At 42.2% G+C, this 20,024-nt stretch overlaps 1 protein-coding gene across 1 annotated transcript; it reads left to right on the top strand.

The window, feature by feature from the left end:
• The first annotated feature begins 585 nt into the window (after positions 1-585).
• Positions 586-18,980, top strand: rbm38 (RNA binding motif protein 38). Its single transcript, XM_037771642.1, has 4 exons — positions 586-1,054; positions 2,793-2,916; positions 4,639-4,693; positions 17,345-18,980. Exons 1-4 carry the CDS (start codon positions 833-835, stop codon positions 17,694-17,696), a joined length of 753 nt encoding a protein of 250 aa, XP_037627570.1. The 5' UTR covers positions 586-832; the 3' UTR covers positions 17,697-18,980.
• Positions 18,981-20,024: the final 1,044 nt, after the last annotated feature.

The following is a 20,024-nucleotide window of genomic DNA, read 5'->3' as shown; positions in this document are numbered from 1 at the left end:
AGAGACCTTCGTCTGGTCAGCTAACATTACTGCCAAGCAGCTGAAATATAGAGTGATATTGTGGTTTTAGCTGATGTGTGGCGCCTCACTGTTTTGAGCGATGCTCGTTCATGTCTATTTAGAGCGAGCAAGCGCGAGCCCAATTCTGAACGTTACAAATAGTCCCTTAAAAAGAAAAGAAAGAGGTATCTAATTTTAACCAGTGATCTTGGCACAAATTGAGTCCTGGCACTTTACCAAAAATGTCAGTTTTTCTTTCTTTTTTAATTTACTTTCTATTTTCATTTCTGGTTTAACAGCCTCTCATCCCCCATCTACAGTAGCTATACAGTAGAGACAGTCTCTCCACAAAAAAAAATCTCTTATGTATCATGTTTTGGCAATCTTTTACTATAACATTTGGTGCTGTGCTCCTCACTAGATACCAAATGATCCAACTGTTCCTCCATTTTATTGGCAGAAGGCTTTCAGCTGCCTATATGTATGGGGGGTTTCCTCTGTGTGCGTGCGCAGCAGGGTGGAGCAGGAGGCGTGATGCGCCAATGAAAGAGACGCACCGCTCATCTATTGGACCAGACGCTCAGTGGGCGCACACAAGACGCGCCTACCGAGCCTTAAAGACTTCGCTTTTTTTCCTCCTCCGAGACAGGAGACATGAGGTTCCGAGACACCTGTCAGGAGGACTACACATCCAGCAGCTGTATGTGATGCGACTGGAGGCTGCGTGTTGAACCATGGACGCGCTCTTATCTTTATTATAGAGCTCTCGGTGTGACCAAAGGAGCGGAAAGTTATTCTAGTGTTTTTTTTTCTTTGTGTTATTCTTCTCTGGATGAGTTCCCCGCTGTTTCTAGGCCAGCTGGTCGGGGTTCCGTTAGAGATAATGCACCCCACCATGGAGAAAGACACCACCTACACCAAGATCTTCGTCGGAGGGCTGCCCTATCACACCAACGACGCTTCACTTCGGAAATATTTCGAGACTTTCGGGGACATCGACGAGGCGGTGGTTATCACAGACAAACAGACGGGCAAGTCCAGAGGATACGGCTTTGTGAGTTTCATTTTTACACTTACTGTGATCTGCTAGAATAAACGAGGAGGGGAAGTCATGTAGAATGAAATATGGGCTTTAATTAAGCTTTTATCAGCCACTCTGGCTTTAATTGGATAGTCAGGGGCTGGAAACACTAGATCATGTCTGTAGCAGCCAGTAATGAGTTGGAAGAGACTTTATCTTTATGGTTAATTGTATTTTTTTATTTTTTATTATTGCCTTGGAGGCTGCACACACTGCCACTTTGTTCCAGCAGCAGCAGCAGCAGGAGGAAGAGTGTGTGTCTGGTGGTGGCAGTCACATGCTTGAAGCTCGAGTAGCAGATTGTTTCTTATAAGTGTGTCATCAATTATCTCTGCGGTCCCAAAGTGAGCAACAAGCCAAATGAGCATGCAGAAGGACTCACAGTGTACATGCAAGTATGGTGTACAGTAGATAGCCTATGATGACACACTGTGCTGCAGAAACAAGCACAGACAGACAGAGAGAGAGAGAGAAAGAGGGGATACACGTTTCAAGTTCATTTGTCATATGCATTTAAAAGTACAGTGTACAGTGAAATGCAATGAAATGCATTTTACCCTGGCTCTCTCTCAGCCCTTAAAATCTATAAATAGTACAGTTGATAAATAAGACAATACCTGAGGATAAAATTATAAAACATTCATAAAACAATCCACAGCTCTGCATTCATTTAGTGCTACTGTTCGGTAGTCTGACAAATGAGTTGGTAATACAGCTGTGGACAGATGTTTGTGCTGTGTGTTTGTGTGAGACAGAGAGAGAGAGAGGGATGGGGGGGGTCCTTGGTCACAGAGGTGTGACATGTCAGTTGGCTCTGCAAGATAAGGCTGCAGTAGTTTCATGTTGACTTCCTCCCATGCAGCACCCCCCTCCCTATACCAGGATGTGTTTGCTTGTTTGTATGAGTGACTTTGTGTGTGAAAGAGAAAACAGATTATTGATGTGTGATTGGACTGACATGAAGTAGCAGTTCACATTATCTCTGGCCTCTGCGTAAAGCCACTGAGCAAATCAAACTGAGGCGACCCAAGTGTTGAGTTGTTTTTAGGACAGTACGCTCATTTCATCCCTGACTTCCCCTTTGGTGGTCTTAATTCCCTGCAGCAGCAGCAGCAGCTTCTGGATGGCGGTCTCAAACCATCCGCCAACCTCTGTTTGCATAAAGAGTCCAGAGTCTGATGCTGCGAAACGAAAGCAAGCAAGCAAGCAAGCAGGCGGTTTTACTTTCAGTACCATTTATCAGTGGTGGAGCTGCAGTTTGCCTCAGATATTAGGTGTAACTGCACTGTTTGTGTGAGTGTGTGTTTGTGTGTGTGTGTGTGTCTTAACCTTCACCACCCCTTCCCACTTCTATCTGCCCACTCCTCAACTCACCCCCTCAAGGTAGCTTCCAGTATCTCATCCTTGGCAGCCCAGTTTGAAAAAAAAAAAATCTGCCTCCTACATGAGCTCCACTGGAAGCATTAAAAACACACCGATGGCTGTCTTCATCTATGTGGTGGAGTCAGTGTCTCCTCACGCATTTAGCCAAAGAAGATTGAATCATTCAAGGACAGCAGCGACCTCAGGGCCTTCATCCCCCCCCCCCCTTCCTCCTCCCAGCTCTGGGTCTGTTGCTTCATCGTGTTGGAATCACTCCTTCATTACTGGATAGATAGATAGAGAAGATGTAGCTTAAAGATTGATTATTAACCAGTAATTCTGTCAACAGGTGACCATGGTGGACAGGGGAGCAGCAGAGCGGGCGTGCAAAGACGCAAACCCCATCATCGACGGCAGGAAGGCCAACGTGAACCTGGCGTACCTGGGAGCAAAGCCTCGCAGCTCGCAGACAAGTAAGTGTGTCAGATCACTGCTAAACACACAGGATGTAGATTATATTAGTAGGTTTTCTTTTGACTTCTTTTTAACCAAACACCTACAAATCATGTAAAGGATAAGGCCGGTGATGTTCAACTTTTCGAACCCATAAAAAGACCAACAGTCTGTTAGTCCTCTGAATATTTTCCGGCTTCTGTCTGTGGCTCAGTCCCGAGCCCCAAGCCCCATCAGTTCCTACTGAAAAATCTTTTAAAAACTGGTCACAAATATGTAGTTTCACTTTTAAAAAAGGGCTGATGAACTGATGTCTTTACATCCAGATAGCCAGTGGCTTGCAGATACTTACTCAAGAACTGTAGTCCTCTTCAGCAAACATGAAGTTTTCTGTATTTTTAGATCAAAGATACTGTATGCTACTGTCAAATGGTGACGCTTTGCATTCACAATGTGCTGGGGAGACTAAACCTGGAACAACTTGGATGTCTATGGATGAATTTTATATTTTGATTCCTGCATGAAAATGGTTTGAGAAGCTGGCGTTCACATCTCAAATATCACATCATCATCCCACAAGTGCAGGGAAAACACCAGGAAGTCATCAAAATGTTCCCTTGCTTGCAATGACATTTCCAAATGATTATAGTCTAACTTTGATGAGCTAATTTAGAGCTAATTTAGTGACCATTTAGCTGCCAAATGGTCACTGTTAATGGATCTCGAGCAAGTTTCAAGTGTCTGCATGTTGGTTTTTCTTGCTACACTGAAACGAATGGAAACCCACAGCTGCCTCGAAGATAGGAAATCAATCTCAAGGCCAATGATTGTGTACAAATTAGAGCTTAGTGGGATAAATCATGCAAAACCACTGGTATGCTCCTTTCAACCGTCTGTCTCTGTGCTCATCCCCACCATGCATTCACTCTTTGTGTACTTGATTTAACACACAGCTTTCATGCCGCCGGGCTTTTTCAGTGTTAACCACCAGCAGCACACACGCTTCATGCTTCCCATCCGACTTCTCGGACCTTGACGGCAGCTCTTCCCTCTCGCAGCTCGCTGGCTGAAATACTGTCGAGTGTAGGTGTGATTGACAAAACACTGGCGCCAACAACAACTGACTGTGTGTCCTTATTCTGGGGCCGCCGCTGCCTGCGACGCAACTCCCCAAGCATGCAGCTGATGGGAGATGGCAGCGCTTGGTATTTTGTTATTGTGTGCGAGAGAGAATAGGAGAGGGAGAGAATGAGAAGAGCAGGAGGGGATGGGACTGTTAAGAAGCAAGAAATAACAGTCTCCTCTTTGTGCTGGGCGAAGAAAGAAAATGTGCATTTAGATATACGTTTTGAACAAAAGCAGGGCGCTGATGGAGTCACGGCTGTATACGGTGAAAAAGAGGAATAACAGAGGAGTGAATAGCCGGAGGAATGTTGACATGAAGTCGGAGGAGGAAGATATGTTTCTCCTTTCTTACTCAGCCTCAGCTGATTCCTGGTGAACTCTGGAGGCAGCGAGGTCACAGATGTTTGTGTTCAATAGAGTGCATTATTATTTGTGTGAGTGTGTCGAGCGTGTGTGCGTACGCTGAGGGAATAACAGATACACATGCTAACATCTGAGACAAACAAGCAGAGAGGCAGAGAATCGTCTCTGTCCTCGTCTGCCCGTCTCTCTCGCTCGCTGTCTGTGCAGCCGGTAGCTAAAATATCCCTCCTCACTCTCTTTCTCTTTGTCTGCAGGTCTCTCTGTTGGAGTTCAGCAAGTCCATCCTACGTGGGCTCAGAGGCAATATGGGTAAGACGGAGGAGAATCAATACCTCTATTTCCACCTCTCTCTCTCTCACCTGCCTCCTCCTCCTCAACACAATACATCTCACTCCTCCGTCCTTGACATTTGTGAGCACTCGCTCCGGCTCTCCACTCGGGTTGTGGTAGTTAATGCCACTCTGCGATGTGAAACAAAGAAAGCAAAAGCCATCACAGACGGCACGAATGATGCTTGCTTAAACTCTGCAGTGCTTCAAAGACGTATTCCATATCTCTATCCGTACATCATATTTTCATTTGTCTTCCGTTGTCTCTCTCTTTCTCTCTTTCTGGGCCATTAAACACACAAGAAGCTCAATTCTGAATTTCTCTCACGCATGAATTGGGCTTTACTGAGGCAACAAGCCATTTGGTCAAACTTCCCTGCATCCCTTCTCTTTTTTCCTGTCCAAACATACACACATGCACTGTTGCCATTATCTCTCATCTTTTTTTTTCTCAAGTTTGTGCACTCAGAGACATTATATCATATCTATTTAATATCTCTGGGTGTTTTAGGCCAATGGTTCCCAACCTGGAGCTCAGCAATCCCACAAGGGGTCATGAGCTGAATTCATAGTTCTGCGTTAAGGGGTTACAGATGTAGGCCTCATAAATGGAGAATGCTGATTGTGAAGAAAATGTCAAGGAAGTTGAAGAAAGACTTTTGTTGTCTTTTCCTTGGCAGTAACACACAACTAGCAAAGTACAACACGGCCTGATCACATACGATACATGCGTTTGTAGCGTCGCGGTGGTGCTATCAACGTATGGGATCCAACAGTGAGCTATAAATCAGAACCTACGCCGATGGCGTCTGCAGCAGGACGCATATAAGACGACGCAAGATGAGCAGGAAAAAGGAATGAAATATTTCTGTAACACTGAATCATTTATATTATTTTAATCTCTGGTTCCTTCTGGTGAAATACTGTCTAGTTTTACGTCTTCGGGTTTCTAAAAATGATTGAAATCAGACAATCTGAGAAGGGAAAACTACTTTTACCTGCTGACAACTCATAGACAACCTGTGTTGAGGGATCACAAGTATATATTAAAAAAAAGGTTGGGAACCAATGTATTAGGCAATAAATCAATGATCGGGACTGCTTTATGGCAACGTTAGATTTTTATATGAGTTTTGCAGCAGTCTACTTAGAGCTGCAAAGAGAGTTAGTTGGTCAACCAGTTAGTCAATCAATAAGGCAACTACTTTGATAATCTATTAATCATTTTAGTCATTTTTCAAGCAACTTGCAAGGAGTCAATGCTCTTTTTTGTCATATATGATAGTAAATTGAATATCTTTGGGTTTTGAGACAAAATAAGCAATCTGAATACATCTCCTTGGGCTGTGGGGAATCATAACAGGCAACTCTTAATAGACAAGATGATTAATTGAGGAAATAATTCTTGAAAATGTACTACATCACAATATCGATCAATATGGCAGTATAAAATGACATCCACCACGACGGAGGATTATTTTTCCTCCCAATGTACTGGTGAGCCAAACAGTGACATCATGGGAGCTGCTGGTGGTTTCTCACGGACTTGACTTGACTTGCCCGGAAATTGGCTGTAATTCACATGTGACGGACGTTCTGCCTCCTCATCCAGTTTTCCCTGAGTTTCTGTGTGAACTCAAAAAAGAAACCTTAATGACTCAGATCCTGAGTGAAACATGGAGGATGATTCATTGCCAGGGCTGTTACAGACAGAGGATGAACCCTCCAACACCTACTGAGGCTTGACTCAGATATTGGGTGTCTGAGTGTTGTTTAGGTGATCGTAGACGAGGATCTTGTCAACCGTTGTCCCAGCTGTGTGTCGGTCTGTGTATGTGGGGGCGTGTTGTCGACTGTCACGGAAATATTTCATTCATTTGATTCATAATTCATTGAAATATCTGCTCTTTGGGGAAAAGAGTGCAAAACATGTTCTGGTCTTTGTTTGATAAAAAAGTTGTACAGACTGGATCTTCTATATTTTAGAGGTGTTTTTAAGGAATATGCATCTAAGAGCTCTTCACACTGACTTTCTGCAGGATGACAAGTTCAGGCCTGCGGCTACAGAGGAGTCCATTAAAAACCTCAACTGTTCTGAGTGCTATTAATATTGCAGTCCTCAATTTCTGAATGAGTGATGAGGGAATTGAGGCCGACCCAGATGAGTCTATGAATGAGTGATGACGGCTTGATTGAAAGTCTCTCTCAGTGAAATCGGACATTCAAAGCAAAGGGAGTTTTAATCTGTGCTTCCAGGAAGAGTCGCAGCTTTGACTGAAACAAAAGAGGCAGAAATGTCACCTGGCACACCAACTAGCTAACTAGGTATCACACCCGTGAGGCAAACACACACAGAAGGAAGGTGTCACTTTGTTTATCAGGGTGGAAACTTTCTGCAAATTCAAGCATTGAGGTGTTTGTAACAGATGCGTGTTTAAGCTTTCTGTCTTTCTTTCTGTTCTATGTTTTTGTAAACTGGATGTCTTTGGACTGTTGGTTGGACAATACATGACCTTTCAATAAGTGATGGGCATTTTTTCATTATTTCAACATTTTGTCAATGAATTGAGAAAATAATCAGCAGAATGACTGATAAAGAAAATAATTCAGTCTTATTCTAAACAGCATGTAAACGACTCGTTCAGACTGTTGGTGAGGAGATACAGAAGACATGCCGCTTTTCCTTCCCGATACCGATTCCGATACCTAAGCTTGCCGTATCGATACCGAGTACTGATCCCATACCGGCGTGATAAATACAATATCATGGGCGCTTCGTGGAATTTATCTTGTCGTTGGAATGCGGTTTTCAACGTTTGCTGCTGCAGTTTCCCCCTTTGCCTTCGTGAAGTGGTCGTGCTCTTTTTCGTGATGCGTCTTCAAATGTTCTATAAAATTGCTGGCGTTGAAATTGGCAACTCTAGTGCCACCCCTCGAAACGGAAGCCTTACATGGCTGTACATAACCGCCTTACACTGTGAAATAATGCCAAATGGCTGACATTTTCCTCACTGACTACTTTTATTGATACACTCTCCACTAGCACCGCACTGTTGTTGCTTGCTATTGTCACATGACAAACTACCTTCAATCAGTTCTTCTTCGCTGCTCTAAAACAGCAGTTGCCGGTGGCAGCCGTGATACATTCGGTGATAACAGCACAGTGAAAACTACTGTCTTGGAGCGGCGAAGAAGAATTGATTGGCGGTTAAACATGTTGATTTTTTTCTGGGTTAATAAATTAGGGTATCGGATCGATGCATTGACTGGCGTACTCACCAATACCCGATACCCGATACTGAATTTTGGGCAGTATCTGACGCATTTCCAATACATGAGGATCTGTATCGGAACAACTCTAGTTTTATCAGTGGTTAGAAATGAATTCAATACTTTACAGATCAGTTATAATAAAAAATAAATGAAACACTTTGTCAGCTGACTTTAGACTTGATGGCTTATTCTTAAAGTGAAGAGTTCTCCATTGATAAAATGTTAGAAAGTGACTTCAGTAGTCTTCAGTGACATCTTTCATAAAGCTTTTATTTTGAAGTGGTAACATAAAGTATTTGAAAATGTTAAACTAACCTCTGTGTCACACATTTAGATCTGCACCTTTATTTTTATTATCAAATCATTTTCCAATTCTATTTTGACTCATTGATTAATCATTTTATTATTATTATTTGTTTATTTAACAGGGACAATGGGCAGTCATTGACTCCCTGAGTCAGCTAGATAGCTATATTTCATCAGCAGTCCCATTTAATCTATGAAGTATCAGAACAAAGCAAAAACAAATACCTATCAGAGTCTGAGGCGACGTCTTCGAACAACAGTCAGTTGTCAGTTACAAAGATGTAAAATAGAGAAAAGAAACAAATCCTCAAAACAAATCCCTTTGTTTGATGGTGTGTTTGTGTGAAAAATCTGTTGTAGAAGAAGAAGCGATACCAGTTCATGCAACAACTGTAACCTCAAGAGATCTCAGTAGCACAGCTGCGAGAGAGAGGTGTTGTGCTTTGAGTTTAAGGGCAGATTCACTTTTTATCAACAGGAAACTCTCTCTATGTTAAATTACTGCCACTGTTGTTATTTGTCTCTCCACCTACATGTAAATTGAACACCCGACTTTATTATCTAAAGGAGATCTGTGGTAATATTTTCACTTTAAATTAATTAGCACCTCTCTCCAGATTACAATTATGTTTATATTAGGGGGAAATAAACTGTACAGCCTCTCAAATCTTGATATTCTTCAGTTTTAGTACATTCAAAGGGGCACATCTGTCCAGCTCAGATCTCTCTGCTCCGAGGCTAGATGTGTCTTTGACATGATCAGTATGACTGCAGTCACATTCAAACATTTCTTGGCGAAGTGAAGGACTTTTATTTTAGGAACAGGCTATAGCTTGTAGGTTTTAAACAGGCCAGCGCAGCTGATAAAGAACAGGAGTCTTCTTAGTCAATTACAAATTTAATAAGGGACGTACCGATCCAACTTTTTCTCTCATGATACATATTACCGCTCTGATACCAGTGCTCTCTTTTTCCCTAATTTAACATCTTTATACTACAACAGGGATTGTTGTGGGCTAAAATGGAGGGCCCTTTATTTTTTTTAAAAATTCATTCACATATAAATACGTCACATATATATGTTATAACATAGGTTGCTGGTTTTAATGTGATATAAACTGATATTCGAAAGCATTTCAAGGACAACAAAAAAATAAAAGTTACATACAGGAGGAAACAAAAAGATAAATAGATAACGAAAACTGAGCTGAAACACAGAATTAAAAAGAAACTGTATTTAATATGGATTCGTCACATCTGGACGATACTCGCTTAATAAGGTCTGTGTCGGTCCTGTGGATCAATGCATCCCTAGAATTTACCACCAATTTGAGCAGATGTGATTTTGAATGAGATTTTAACAGCAGATATAGCTGATTTCTTCGCATTTTTATCCCAGTTTTCCAAACATTTATAGCAATGGGTCACAAAGTGTGTTTTTTGGTTTGAAAAAGCAGATGATAATCAACCACTCCTGTGCCTTTTAGCAATTATATACTATACAATACTGCTGTAGAATCTCTACATATCCCTCCTAACCACACCTCTAAAGCTCCCTAATTAACACATGATGTATAATGGATATGTAACATGTTAATTAGTGAGCTGTTAGAGGAGCTGGTGTCAGTGGATTTTGCCTTTCGACAGATCCAGGGTGACTGTTTCCTCCTGTTTTCAGTTGTTTTGCTAAACTAAGGTAATCAGCTGCTGGCTGTAGCTATGTGTTGAACAGACAGATGTGAGTGGTGTTGATCTTTTCATGTATCTCGTAGTAAGAATAGCAAACTATTCTTTTAAATATAACATCTATCTAACCATGTCAGCAGGTCTTTTGTTGCCCTCCGTCTTCACTGCCGCGGGGCTCCCGGGGGGCTTCAGGGTCTGACACTCACACAGCAAACAGCAAATAACAAAAAACTAACTCAAACAAAGCACAGCTCTGTCTGCTGCTTCGGCGTATTTGCTTTAAGTTTTAGGGAGGACAGAGGACGGCCTGATGCCAAATGTGGCTTTGAGGTACAGCTGAGTCGTGGGGGAGGAGGAGAGGAGAGGAGGAGGGCTGTTCTCATTCGAGGGAGGGGGGGCATCTGTCACCCATGGCTGCCTGCTGTCTGCCTTTAGCACCCAACGTCGGTGCTTGGCAGAAGTGAAATTCATTTTTTCTCAAAAAAAAAAAAAAAAAAAAGCGTTCTGGTGTTTATTTTTTTGAGTGAAAGAATGGAGATGGATGTGTGGTGGGGCTGTTAAAGGTGGAGGGGCGGCAGTACTTCCTGTTGAAGCAGTGGAACAGAGAGCGGGAGGAAGAGGAAGGGGGGATGGGGGGTGACACAGACTAACAGCACACCTGTGGCTGGGTGTAGTTGTGGCTGGGTGCAGTGAAGCTTTAGGGCCGGTGGTAGAAGTGACGCCGGAGATCGTTTCTGGTGTGAAATGAATTTATGGTCGGGTGAAATATGTGCCTCAGTGAATCATAAAACAGCAGCGACATGTCGCCTCCTTTGATACATTCACATCCTCGACCGTTTTCTCTCTACGTCTCTGATTTTTTTTTTTTTTTTTCACTCTTCCTCTGTTTCCTCTTTTGGCTGCCTTCCTCCCCCTCTAAATGATCTTTCTTTCTCTTTCCTCCTCTGTGTCAGCCTGACGTTCTCACTCTTATCTGTCTGGCGAGGGGGTTTTTAGGTAGACGCTGAATCCTCAAGTGTATATTTATCTTATCCGGGGACCCAATTAGGAGAGGCACTTCTGTCGCATGAAAAGCCTAATTCAAAAAAAGGTAATGTCGGAGGCTTTTCACAGCACAGAAAACTTCCATTTGTGTTCAGTTGTCTCTTAAAAGATGACACATTGTGATCTGCATTTGTATTTTTTTTCTTCACTTTTGAGATTTTGTTGTTTTGCAATTTTAGTGCTTTTTTTTTGGATCTGTAAATTGATAATGTGCACAAAAATATACAAATCCAGATTGAGGCCGTCTTTTAACAAGCCTTGGTTTACAGTAGCATTTCAGGCTAACTCAACACTTCATGTATACACATCATGTGCCTGCAGGTGTTTCACAGTAAAAACCTCTCAACTGCCAGTAATGTGACACGAGTAAGCACTATACCAGCTGTATACAAACACTTCATACGTTGTTTATATACACACACATTATAATGTAGATGTAAGCAGATATGAGGATGTTTCTAGGTGTTTATTAATGCATTTGTCAAGAACTATAACTTCTGTATAAAGAGTTAATGATTGATTGATAACCGTATAATATTGCTGCAATCATATAGAATGATTTATGATTACTGTCACAAACCAGGTGCACACGGTCGTGACAAAAGAAGGAGATGCACACAACTAAGCCAATTAACACATTATTTATTCAATTTAAGCTGCAGTGGGTAGAAACATGGAGCAAACATGATTTAAAAAAGTGATTTTTATAAAACGGTCACTATATCCTGACAGTAGTGCATGAGACAGGTGAAAAAAATCATGTTCCTCTGTGTCCTCTGGTGCTCCTAATGGCATCTGCGAGATTTCAGACCGGAGGAAAACAACCAATCACAGCCGAGCTGGAGCCTTGCCGTCTCTGAGCAGCTGTCAATCACTCACAAACTCTGATCAAATGGTCAAACTAGGCAGCGCTGATTAAATATGAATCGATAGCCTGTTACTCTAATGCCTATTTCTCGCCTCAAATGTTTTCAGAATCATCTTGTAGTGTACTGTTTAGCTGTAAAATGAGAAAGTTTGTGACCCGGCAGCCATGTTGAGATCTGTTGAGGAAATACCAAGCACCGCCCACCAGCCAGAGAACAGAATATTTATTAATATTTGATCAGTGCTGCCTAGTTTGGCCGTTTCATCAGAGTTTGTAAATGATTGACAGCTTCTTCTGTTGAATGAACAGCCAATAGGAACGCTCTCTCTCTCTGAAATGACCTGTGATTGGCCAAAGTAGATTTTCTAAAGCCTGAAATCAGAGCCATGAGGAGGTGCAGAAGTCTAGTTTTCTCTCAGAACACTTGAATTACAATATGCTGAAAGGTTATTCTGGATTTTTTTGCCCAATGATGACAGAAACATTCTGCCTACTGCAGGTTTAAAGAAAAACATAAGAGGAAATGTTGTATGGTGCAACAACACAAACCAAACCGTCAACCAGAAACCAAATTGAGAACCTTGTGGAGGCAATAAATGTTCCCAATCTCGCATTTAGCACCTTTATTATTTATTATATTTATTTTTCAATATACATATAAAGAATAAATACTTTGTGTTTCACGAAGGACGAATACAACTGCATTGCATTATATTATTTTATAATCATTAACTGTTTATACTCAAGTTACAGACTTATAGTTACTTATTAGGAGAAGTTATAATTGTTGACCGATACATAACCTTATAACTGCACACAACTAGTGACTCATAACCCATGATTACGTTTTTATACACTGCTTGTAAAGTGTTGCTGACTTTTACCGTGAAGCAGCTATAGACAAATGATGTTTAACAAACTCAGAACTTTATAAAAGTTTATCTAAATCTAAGATCAGATCTATTTTTGTTAGTTTCTTGTTGATGGATCAAGTGAAAGTGAGATTATTTAGATTACGTTACACTGCAAACACAAATCTCTGTTTGTAGGGTTTACAGTTTTAACCCCGTACAATCTGAGACGCATTGTAATGATCATGACTTACACTCTCCCATGATGATATTCAGTTAACACGTCACTTAATGTACATTTTCTCTACATCACACAGCCCTATTTGTATTAATATGTTAATTCAAATGTCTTTCTTGCTTGCTGACATGAGAGTGTCCAGCACTGATGTTGGCCTTTCTATCTCTCACCCTCCCTCAAGCCGTGTGTGTGGGTGTGTGTGTGTTTATCGAGAGAGGACGGAGGGTCATGTGTGTGCGTCTCCATGAGTGTGTGTTTGTCTCTTTGACCCTCCTCACATCCCTGATTTGAACTATTAAAAGCGTGGCTGTCCTAAGGCATGAGGGATATGATGGCTGATCCTTCACCTCTCAGCATCTCTCCCGTCTCCTCTCCCTCCCGCTCACTCACTCCTCGCCCACGGAGTCCCGACCTCGACCCTCTTTTTTTTATTCAGTGCATCCTATCTCTTTTATCCCGCCGCCTGGTTTTGAGGAAGGACAGTGAGGGGAGTGCAGAGAGAGGAAACTGGCTGTGAGGGAGTGAACCCAGAGAGGGGAGGGAGAGAGGAGTCGGTGGAGGTTATTCTGCTCTCGTGGGTCTGTTAGTGAGTGTACACCCATGCAGCTGCGCCAATTAGCCCTGCTACGCCTGAACTCACCATACACACACACACACACAGACACACGCACACACACACACACACACACATCAACATCCTCTTTTAAGCTGCTTAACTGACTACACACAACCATTTAAGAGTGTATTATACTCCTTTCATTCAGACTTGCATGTTCACTTTTTCATGCATGTGTGCTGCATGTGTAATTGATGTGAGTGTTTGCGTGCATGTGTGTCTACGTGTATGTATATATAAAAAAATGTGTGTTTGACAGCCAGCAATGATGCCAGGCACAGGGAGGAAAGAGGCGAGGCGCAGCGCCCTCTCGTACGATGCCGCTGTCACATTGAATCAGTCAGGCCGGTGCACAAGCAGGCAGCGGCACACAGCCGTGGGAATGACACTGCACTTCTGCTCTGGGAGAGACTGACGGAGCTGGGAGTGAGGGGAGATGGGAGATGGGATACAGCGGGGTCGAGGAGGGGGATATTAGCTTCAGCTGCGTTTTGACTTAATGTGTTGTTGTATGTCATTAGTCTACAGGTTTTACCTTTCGTCATAGTGTTGCTTTCTTGGCCAGGCATCCCTTAACGGCCCTGAAAACCTATTTTCTAAATCAGGATCTTACTGTGGATGATTTAATCCTACATGAACACACTATTTTTTTCCAGCAAGTTAACCCCTTACCATCCCACCCCCTTTTTTTTAGAGGGGTAGTGGTGGAGGACAGGGGATGTTCAGGGGTAGACGCAAAGTCAGCAGTAGATGTCACATAGAAGTGGTGCACATCTTCTGAAAGCTGGGAACCTGAAGATTACTTTGAGTTGCAGCTCAGTGCTGTGTGTCAAGTTATTCTAGTCACAAATAACAAATGCAATTTAATTGATTAATTCATTGAAATACATTTTTAAAGTGTATAAGGACTTAGAACATTATGATAGAAGTATATGATGGTCATTCCCATGCTGCTCTATTGAGTCTCATCAGTTGCTGCAGCAATTTTGAGGTTGATACCATCTGTTAAACAGATTTGGTGCTAAATTTAACCAATTTTTACCACTCGAGAATTGATCAAAATTATCAATAATCCCTCCAAAATACCACATTAAGACATCACCTGTTCTGGAAACTGCTCAGAAACCCCCTTATTGTCAGGAAAGCCATCCATCCTCTGAATACCCTCGGCCTCTAGGTTGTGGCTGTAAAGTTCCATGAGGCTGTGATTATCCAAGAGGTCACCACAGGTCATTTTATACAGTGAGGTCAAGTTTCAAAAAATGGTCTCACTACAATGAAATGGCTACTATGGAGACTAACATCATCACACATGAATACAATTGGGTTCATTGGATCCACAAGAGTCTCAGCTTTACAGTGATACCCAATTTATACCAATGTATGCAATTCCAAGACTGTTTAGGGACCCCAGTATGCAAACATATTCAAATACACCATTTTAGAATAGGTGAAAATAACACATGCATGCAAAAAGCTGCATGTGATTATCATAAAGTGGGTATCTCTGTAAAGGTCAGTCTACTCATCTAAGCATATTTCCCAAAAGGAGCTAAATGAACTATTCCTTTATATGGAGAAAGTGAAGGAGAAACTCCTGAAGACCTAGATTTGAAATGCTAGTCCAGATCCTAAAAGGTTTGCAAAAATAGCCTACCGACAAAAACATGATGCACAACACATCTACTGTTTGGCATTTTGTGTGATAGTGCAGCCGTGAAAATATGGCGTGACTATTTCACTCAAATTAAGTATAATTTTAGTTTGGCTTCTATGAAAACAAGGAGATACAGAAATTGGTGCTTTGAGGCCAACCTTTAAGTTGAAGAAATTGGGGACTGAAGGGTTGAACACAGTAGGGTTAAATAAGTCCGTAGAAGACTTAAGTAAGGTTAAATAAGTTTAAAACTTAAATATGGGTCCTGTGGGGGAACATTGAAAGGCGTACTGTACATACTGGTGTGTGCCCGTGTGTGTGTTGTGTATACAGCGGCGTGGGTGTGAACAGACCCAGTCCCAGTATTTGTTGTGTAAGCACACCTGATCCCTGCTCTGGCTCTGTTTAGGGGTAAGCAGCCGCAGCAGGCCGCCTCCCGCTGCTCTGCTCACCTGTTCAGACTCAGTGACAAGGTTACTGTCAGGGTAATGTGTTTGACTGTAGGCGCTGATCACAGGAGTGTTAAGTACTGTCATGTTCTGTTGTTTCTACTTAAGCAGCATAACCCAGTTCCTCTGATATGATCGCTGTTGCCGTTGCCAGATGTAACCGAGGCAGTTCAGGTTAAGTGGGCAGCCTCAGGCAAGGGCATGAGTGAATACAAGAGGACAGTAGAGCACTTTTTTCTCTCATTATTGCTGTGGCTCGGAGTATCAACAGTCTCATCATATCTGTTGTTGTGGCAGCTTGTGCGTGTATGTGAGTGCACCGGCATTTAATTCAGATACCACATTTTTTTTTCGATTATTCATTTCAGAAATACTTTGAAATTCCTTGTTATTTAGTATTTTCATTTTTAAATGGGTGATATTTCATTTGGAACAAAGTGTTACATTTTTAACATTTCTCAGGCAGTGTGCTAATTAAACTTAAACACGAGGGAGAAGGTCTATTTTAAGGCAACAGTGCTGATAATTGCTCTTAAAGGAGGAGGTGGAGGAGGCCTTTATAGGACTCAAGGTTTTAATGTTGGATTTAATAAAGAAAAAGAGAAGTTGCTGAAAAGCTGTAGTCCGTTTGCAACTCGGACAAACACGGAGTGTGTGTGTCAGGCTCTGGTTACTGTTGTTGTTTAATGACAATAATCAGATCAGTGGCAGCTCTGATCGCACATTAATCAGATTTTTGCAAACGTTGTCATCGGATATTCAGACACCGATATGGATGTGGTCAGAACTGTGTGTGTCATTTTCTTCTATATTTATGAAACACTCCTCTATCACATTTATTTTATTCTTTGGGCTTAGCTTGGCATAACAATGTGCAAATATACTGTAACTGTACAAACAGCATGCCATACAAACGGAAAAGATTGATACTCAAGAGAGCTTTATTGTCATTGTCTCAATGACAAAATTGTAGTTGCATCTCAAATCAGTTGCCACCAAATCATTTAGAGATATAAAATAACAATATATAAGTACCAAAATATACAGTCTAATAACAATGTAAAAGTACCAAATTTCTTTATATGTAATGACAATTATTTAAAAAGTATATTTGAAATGACAGTGACTGGTCTTTTGATTTCCATATCTGTGCACCATGATATTTTCTGGTCTTATAAAAAAGAAGATTGTCATCCAGTCTGGTTTTATGAGAGTGAAAGTTTGAAGAAGTCACTAAGGTGATGAGATATATATTTATATATAAACACACAAAGAATGCTGCTTCCCAGGTTTGTCCTCTTTTATGTGGAGTTGTATATCTGTGAGCACACAGTTCCTACACTAGGGCTGTAGGTAATGATTATTTTCACTGTTAATTCATCTGCTGGTTATTTTCTGGCATATTAATTTGTTTTGTCCGATCCAAACCCCGACGCTGTTCAGATTACAATCAAAGTAAACCTCCAAATATTCACATTTAAAAAGCTGGAACAAGACATTTTTTTGTTTGTTTTTTGCTTAAGAAATAACTGAATTATTAATCTAATATCAAAATTGTTACTGATTATTTTTTTATGTCGCTCAACTAATCAGTTAATGGACTGATCTTTTAATCTCTAACCCTTTTCCCTCTGTCCGTCCAGGCTCGCCCAGCAGTACGTCTACCCCCAGGCGTTCCTCCAGCCCAGCCTGTTGCTGCAGTCCCAGCTCAGCCCGACAGCAGCAGCACTCGCCTCCCCTTACCTGGACTACAACTCCGCCTACAGCCACTACGCCCCCACAGGACTGGAGCAGTACCCCTACACCCCATCCCCGTCGCCCTCCGCTGGCTACCTCAGCTACAGCTTCTCCCCCGGCACGCAGGCGCCCGCTCTCACTGCACCCCCGACCCCTCCGGCTGCCATCCATCCTTCTCTGGCTGCGCTCACCGCCATGTCTGCCGCCCCGCAGACCTTCCTCCACTACCCTCTGCACCAGCCCGACCGCATGCAGTGAGCAGCTCTCCGAGTGGAGCTGCAGCTGCCAAACTGATGATTCAAAGCAGCGTGACTGTTGACCTGTGACATCATCAGGATGAGACTGGATAACCAGGGAGAGAGTGTGATGTAATCAAAAGGGCTTTTAGAAAGCACTCTCATTCCTGTTTTTTTATATATATATATTATTGTTGTTGTAGTAGTTGATGAAAATGTTCTATTGCTACAGTCATCAGCATACGATCTGAATGTTTTTCATATGTGGCAGACGTCAGGGACTGGAGTGAGACGACTGGTAATCTTCTGGACGTTTCTGTCATACCGCTGACCGTCAGCGCTGATGTTGGAGGCAGGCCGACTGCTGGAGAGCGGACAGGTAAAGACAATGAGAAATATGTCTGTTTGACATGATGCTGCGGCTGCAGTTTCTCCAAAGGTACTGAGCTGAATGCTGGATATTAGCCAAGCTGAGAGCCAGTTCCTCTTTCAGAAACGAAGGTCCAATTACCTCCTCTTCAAGGTTACCTTTCTGTCTATGGCCTTAGAGATATCTCTCTCTCTCTCTCTCTCTCTCTCTGTACCTGGTCCAGTTTGTGTTTGTCATTTTTATTAGTCTCTCATCTCAAGTGAACAAAATGTTTATTGTGCTCCCTTTTGTTCCTTTTATCTACCGCTGGCGAGTCATTACACGGTGATAATCACAGTTTAACAGAATATGCAATTATGATGATAAAGGATGAGCATGAATAAGGTAGACAACACTGGTATTTTGTTTTTGTATTACTACTGTTAGAACATTACTGAGAGAAAGACTTTGCTAACACTTAAAAACACAATAGTCATCTTGTGAAAATCCTGCAGCGGCTTATTAGGCTATTTTTGACCCATAACTTTTGGAGCAAGAGTGTCTGGATTTGGTCTTTGGGGACTGTTTTATGATACTGAAATTACAAAGTTGTCAATACATATCAAGTAAAATGTGTTTGGATGTAGGTGATGTTGTTACTGAATGTGTGTGAGTGTATTTGGTGTCTGTTTCTCTATGTGTGAGTTGAGTGAGAGAGACATAGGGCGATGCAGTATACGCCAGTGTCAGGACCAAGCTCCTTTTTCAGCCCATTGTACTGGTCAGAGTTGTTTCTTTGTTTTCTTTTTTTTTTCCAGCTGCAGAATACAGACAGATGCTTTGGTAATGATACTGGAGTCTCACTGTGCTGTGGCGCCACCTTTAGTAAAGTCATAAACTAAGCCATACATCACATTTAAAACAAATATGCAAAATAAAATGAATATTTCTAAGTAAGACGTTTTCTGTGTGTGGTCGGATTACAGTAATTGTGATTAACAATCTGTGGGAAACAGCTGCTGCATGAGATTACCAGGAGCCTGGAGAGTCACACATGAGTCATACAAGACATTTTCTTGTGTCATTGAGATACTCGTTACAACAACCCTGGTACCCCATATTCCTGCAGTAACCCCCACAGGACTCCCCGGGGCACACGGTCGTAAGCCTTTTCCAAGTCCACAGAACACATGTAGACCAAATGGGCAAACTTCCATGACCCCTCCAACAGCCCCGTAAGGGTAAAGAGCTGGTCCACTGTTACACGGCCAGGACGGAATCTACATTGTCCCTCATGGATCCGAGGTTTGACAATTGGTCGGAGCATCCTATCCAGCACTCGAGAATAAACTTTCCCAGGGAGGCTGAGCTGTGTGATACCCCAATAATTGGACCACCATACTGGTCTACCATTCCACAGGCACTGTCCACGACCTCCACGTGACACTGAAGTGGCGTGTCAGCCAAGACAGCCCAACAATCTCCAGAGCCTTCAGCATCTCAGGGCGATTCTCATCTACCCCCGGCACCTTGCCGCTGAGGAGCTTTTTGACTACCTCAGCGACCTCTGCCAAGGATATGGACAAACCTTCCCCCGAGTCTTCAAACTCTGCCTCCTCTATGGAGAATGTGTTGGTCGGGTTCAGGAGTTCCTCAAAGTGCTCTTTCAACCGCTTGACGACATCCCCAGTCTGGGTCTGCAGTTCTCCTCCACTGCTGAGAACAGCCTGAGTCAAGCCCTGCTTTCCCTGCACTGGCGGAGGTGCGACAGGCTGAAATGCCGAAGCAGGAAACAACACCTCACCTGTACAATGATCTGACTTTTTCATCACTTTTTACGACATACTATACTATAAATTTTGTATTAGCTTTTTCATACTTACTATACTATGTCTTTGTATCCCTTTTTTCTACATACTGTACCATGACTTTTTATCAATTTGCCGATCTATGATACTTTAACTTTTTCTGACTTTTTTCGACAAAGTATACTATTACTTT

Source organism: Sebastes umbrosus, chromosome 6 (genome assembly GCF_015220745.1).
Source record: "Sebastes umbrosus isolate fSebUmb1 chromosome 6, fSebUmb1.pri, whole genome shotgun sequence".
Taxonomy (NCBI): Eukaryota; Metazoa; Chordata; class Actinopteri; order Perciformes; family Sebastidae; genus Sebastes; species Sebastes umbrosus.
Note: the sequence above shows the minus strand (reverse complement) of the source record. Positions and strands in the feature narration are given on the sequence as shown.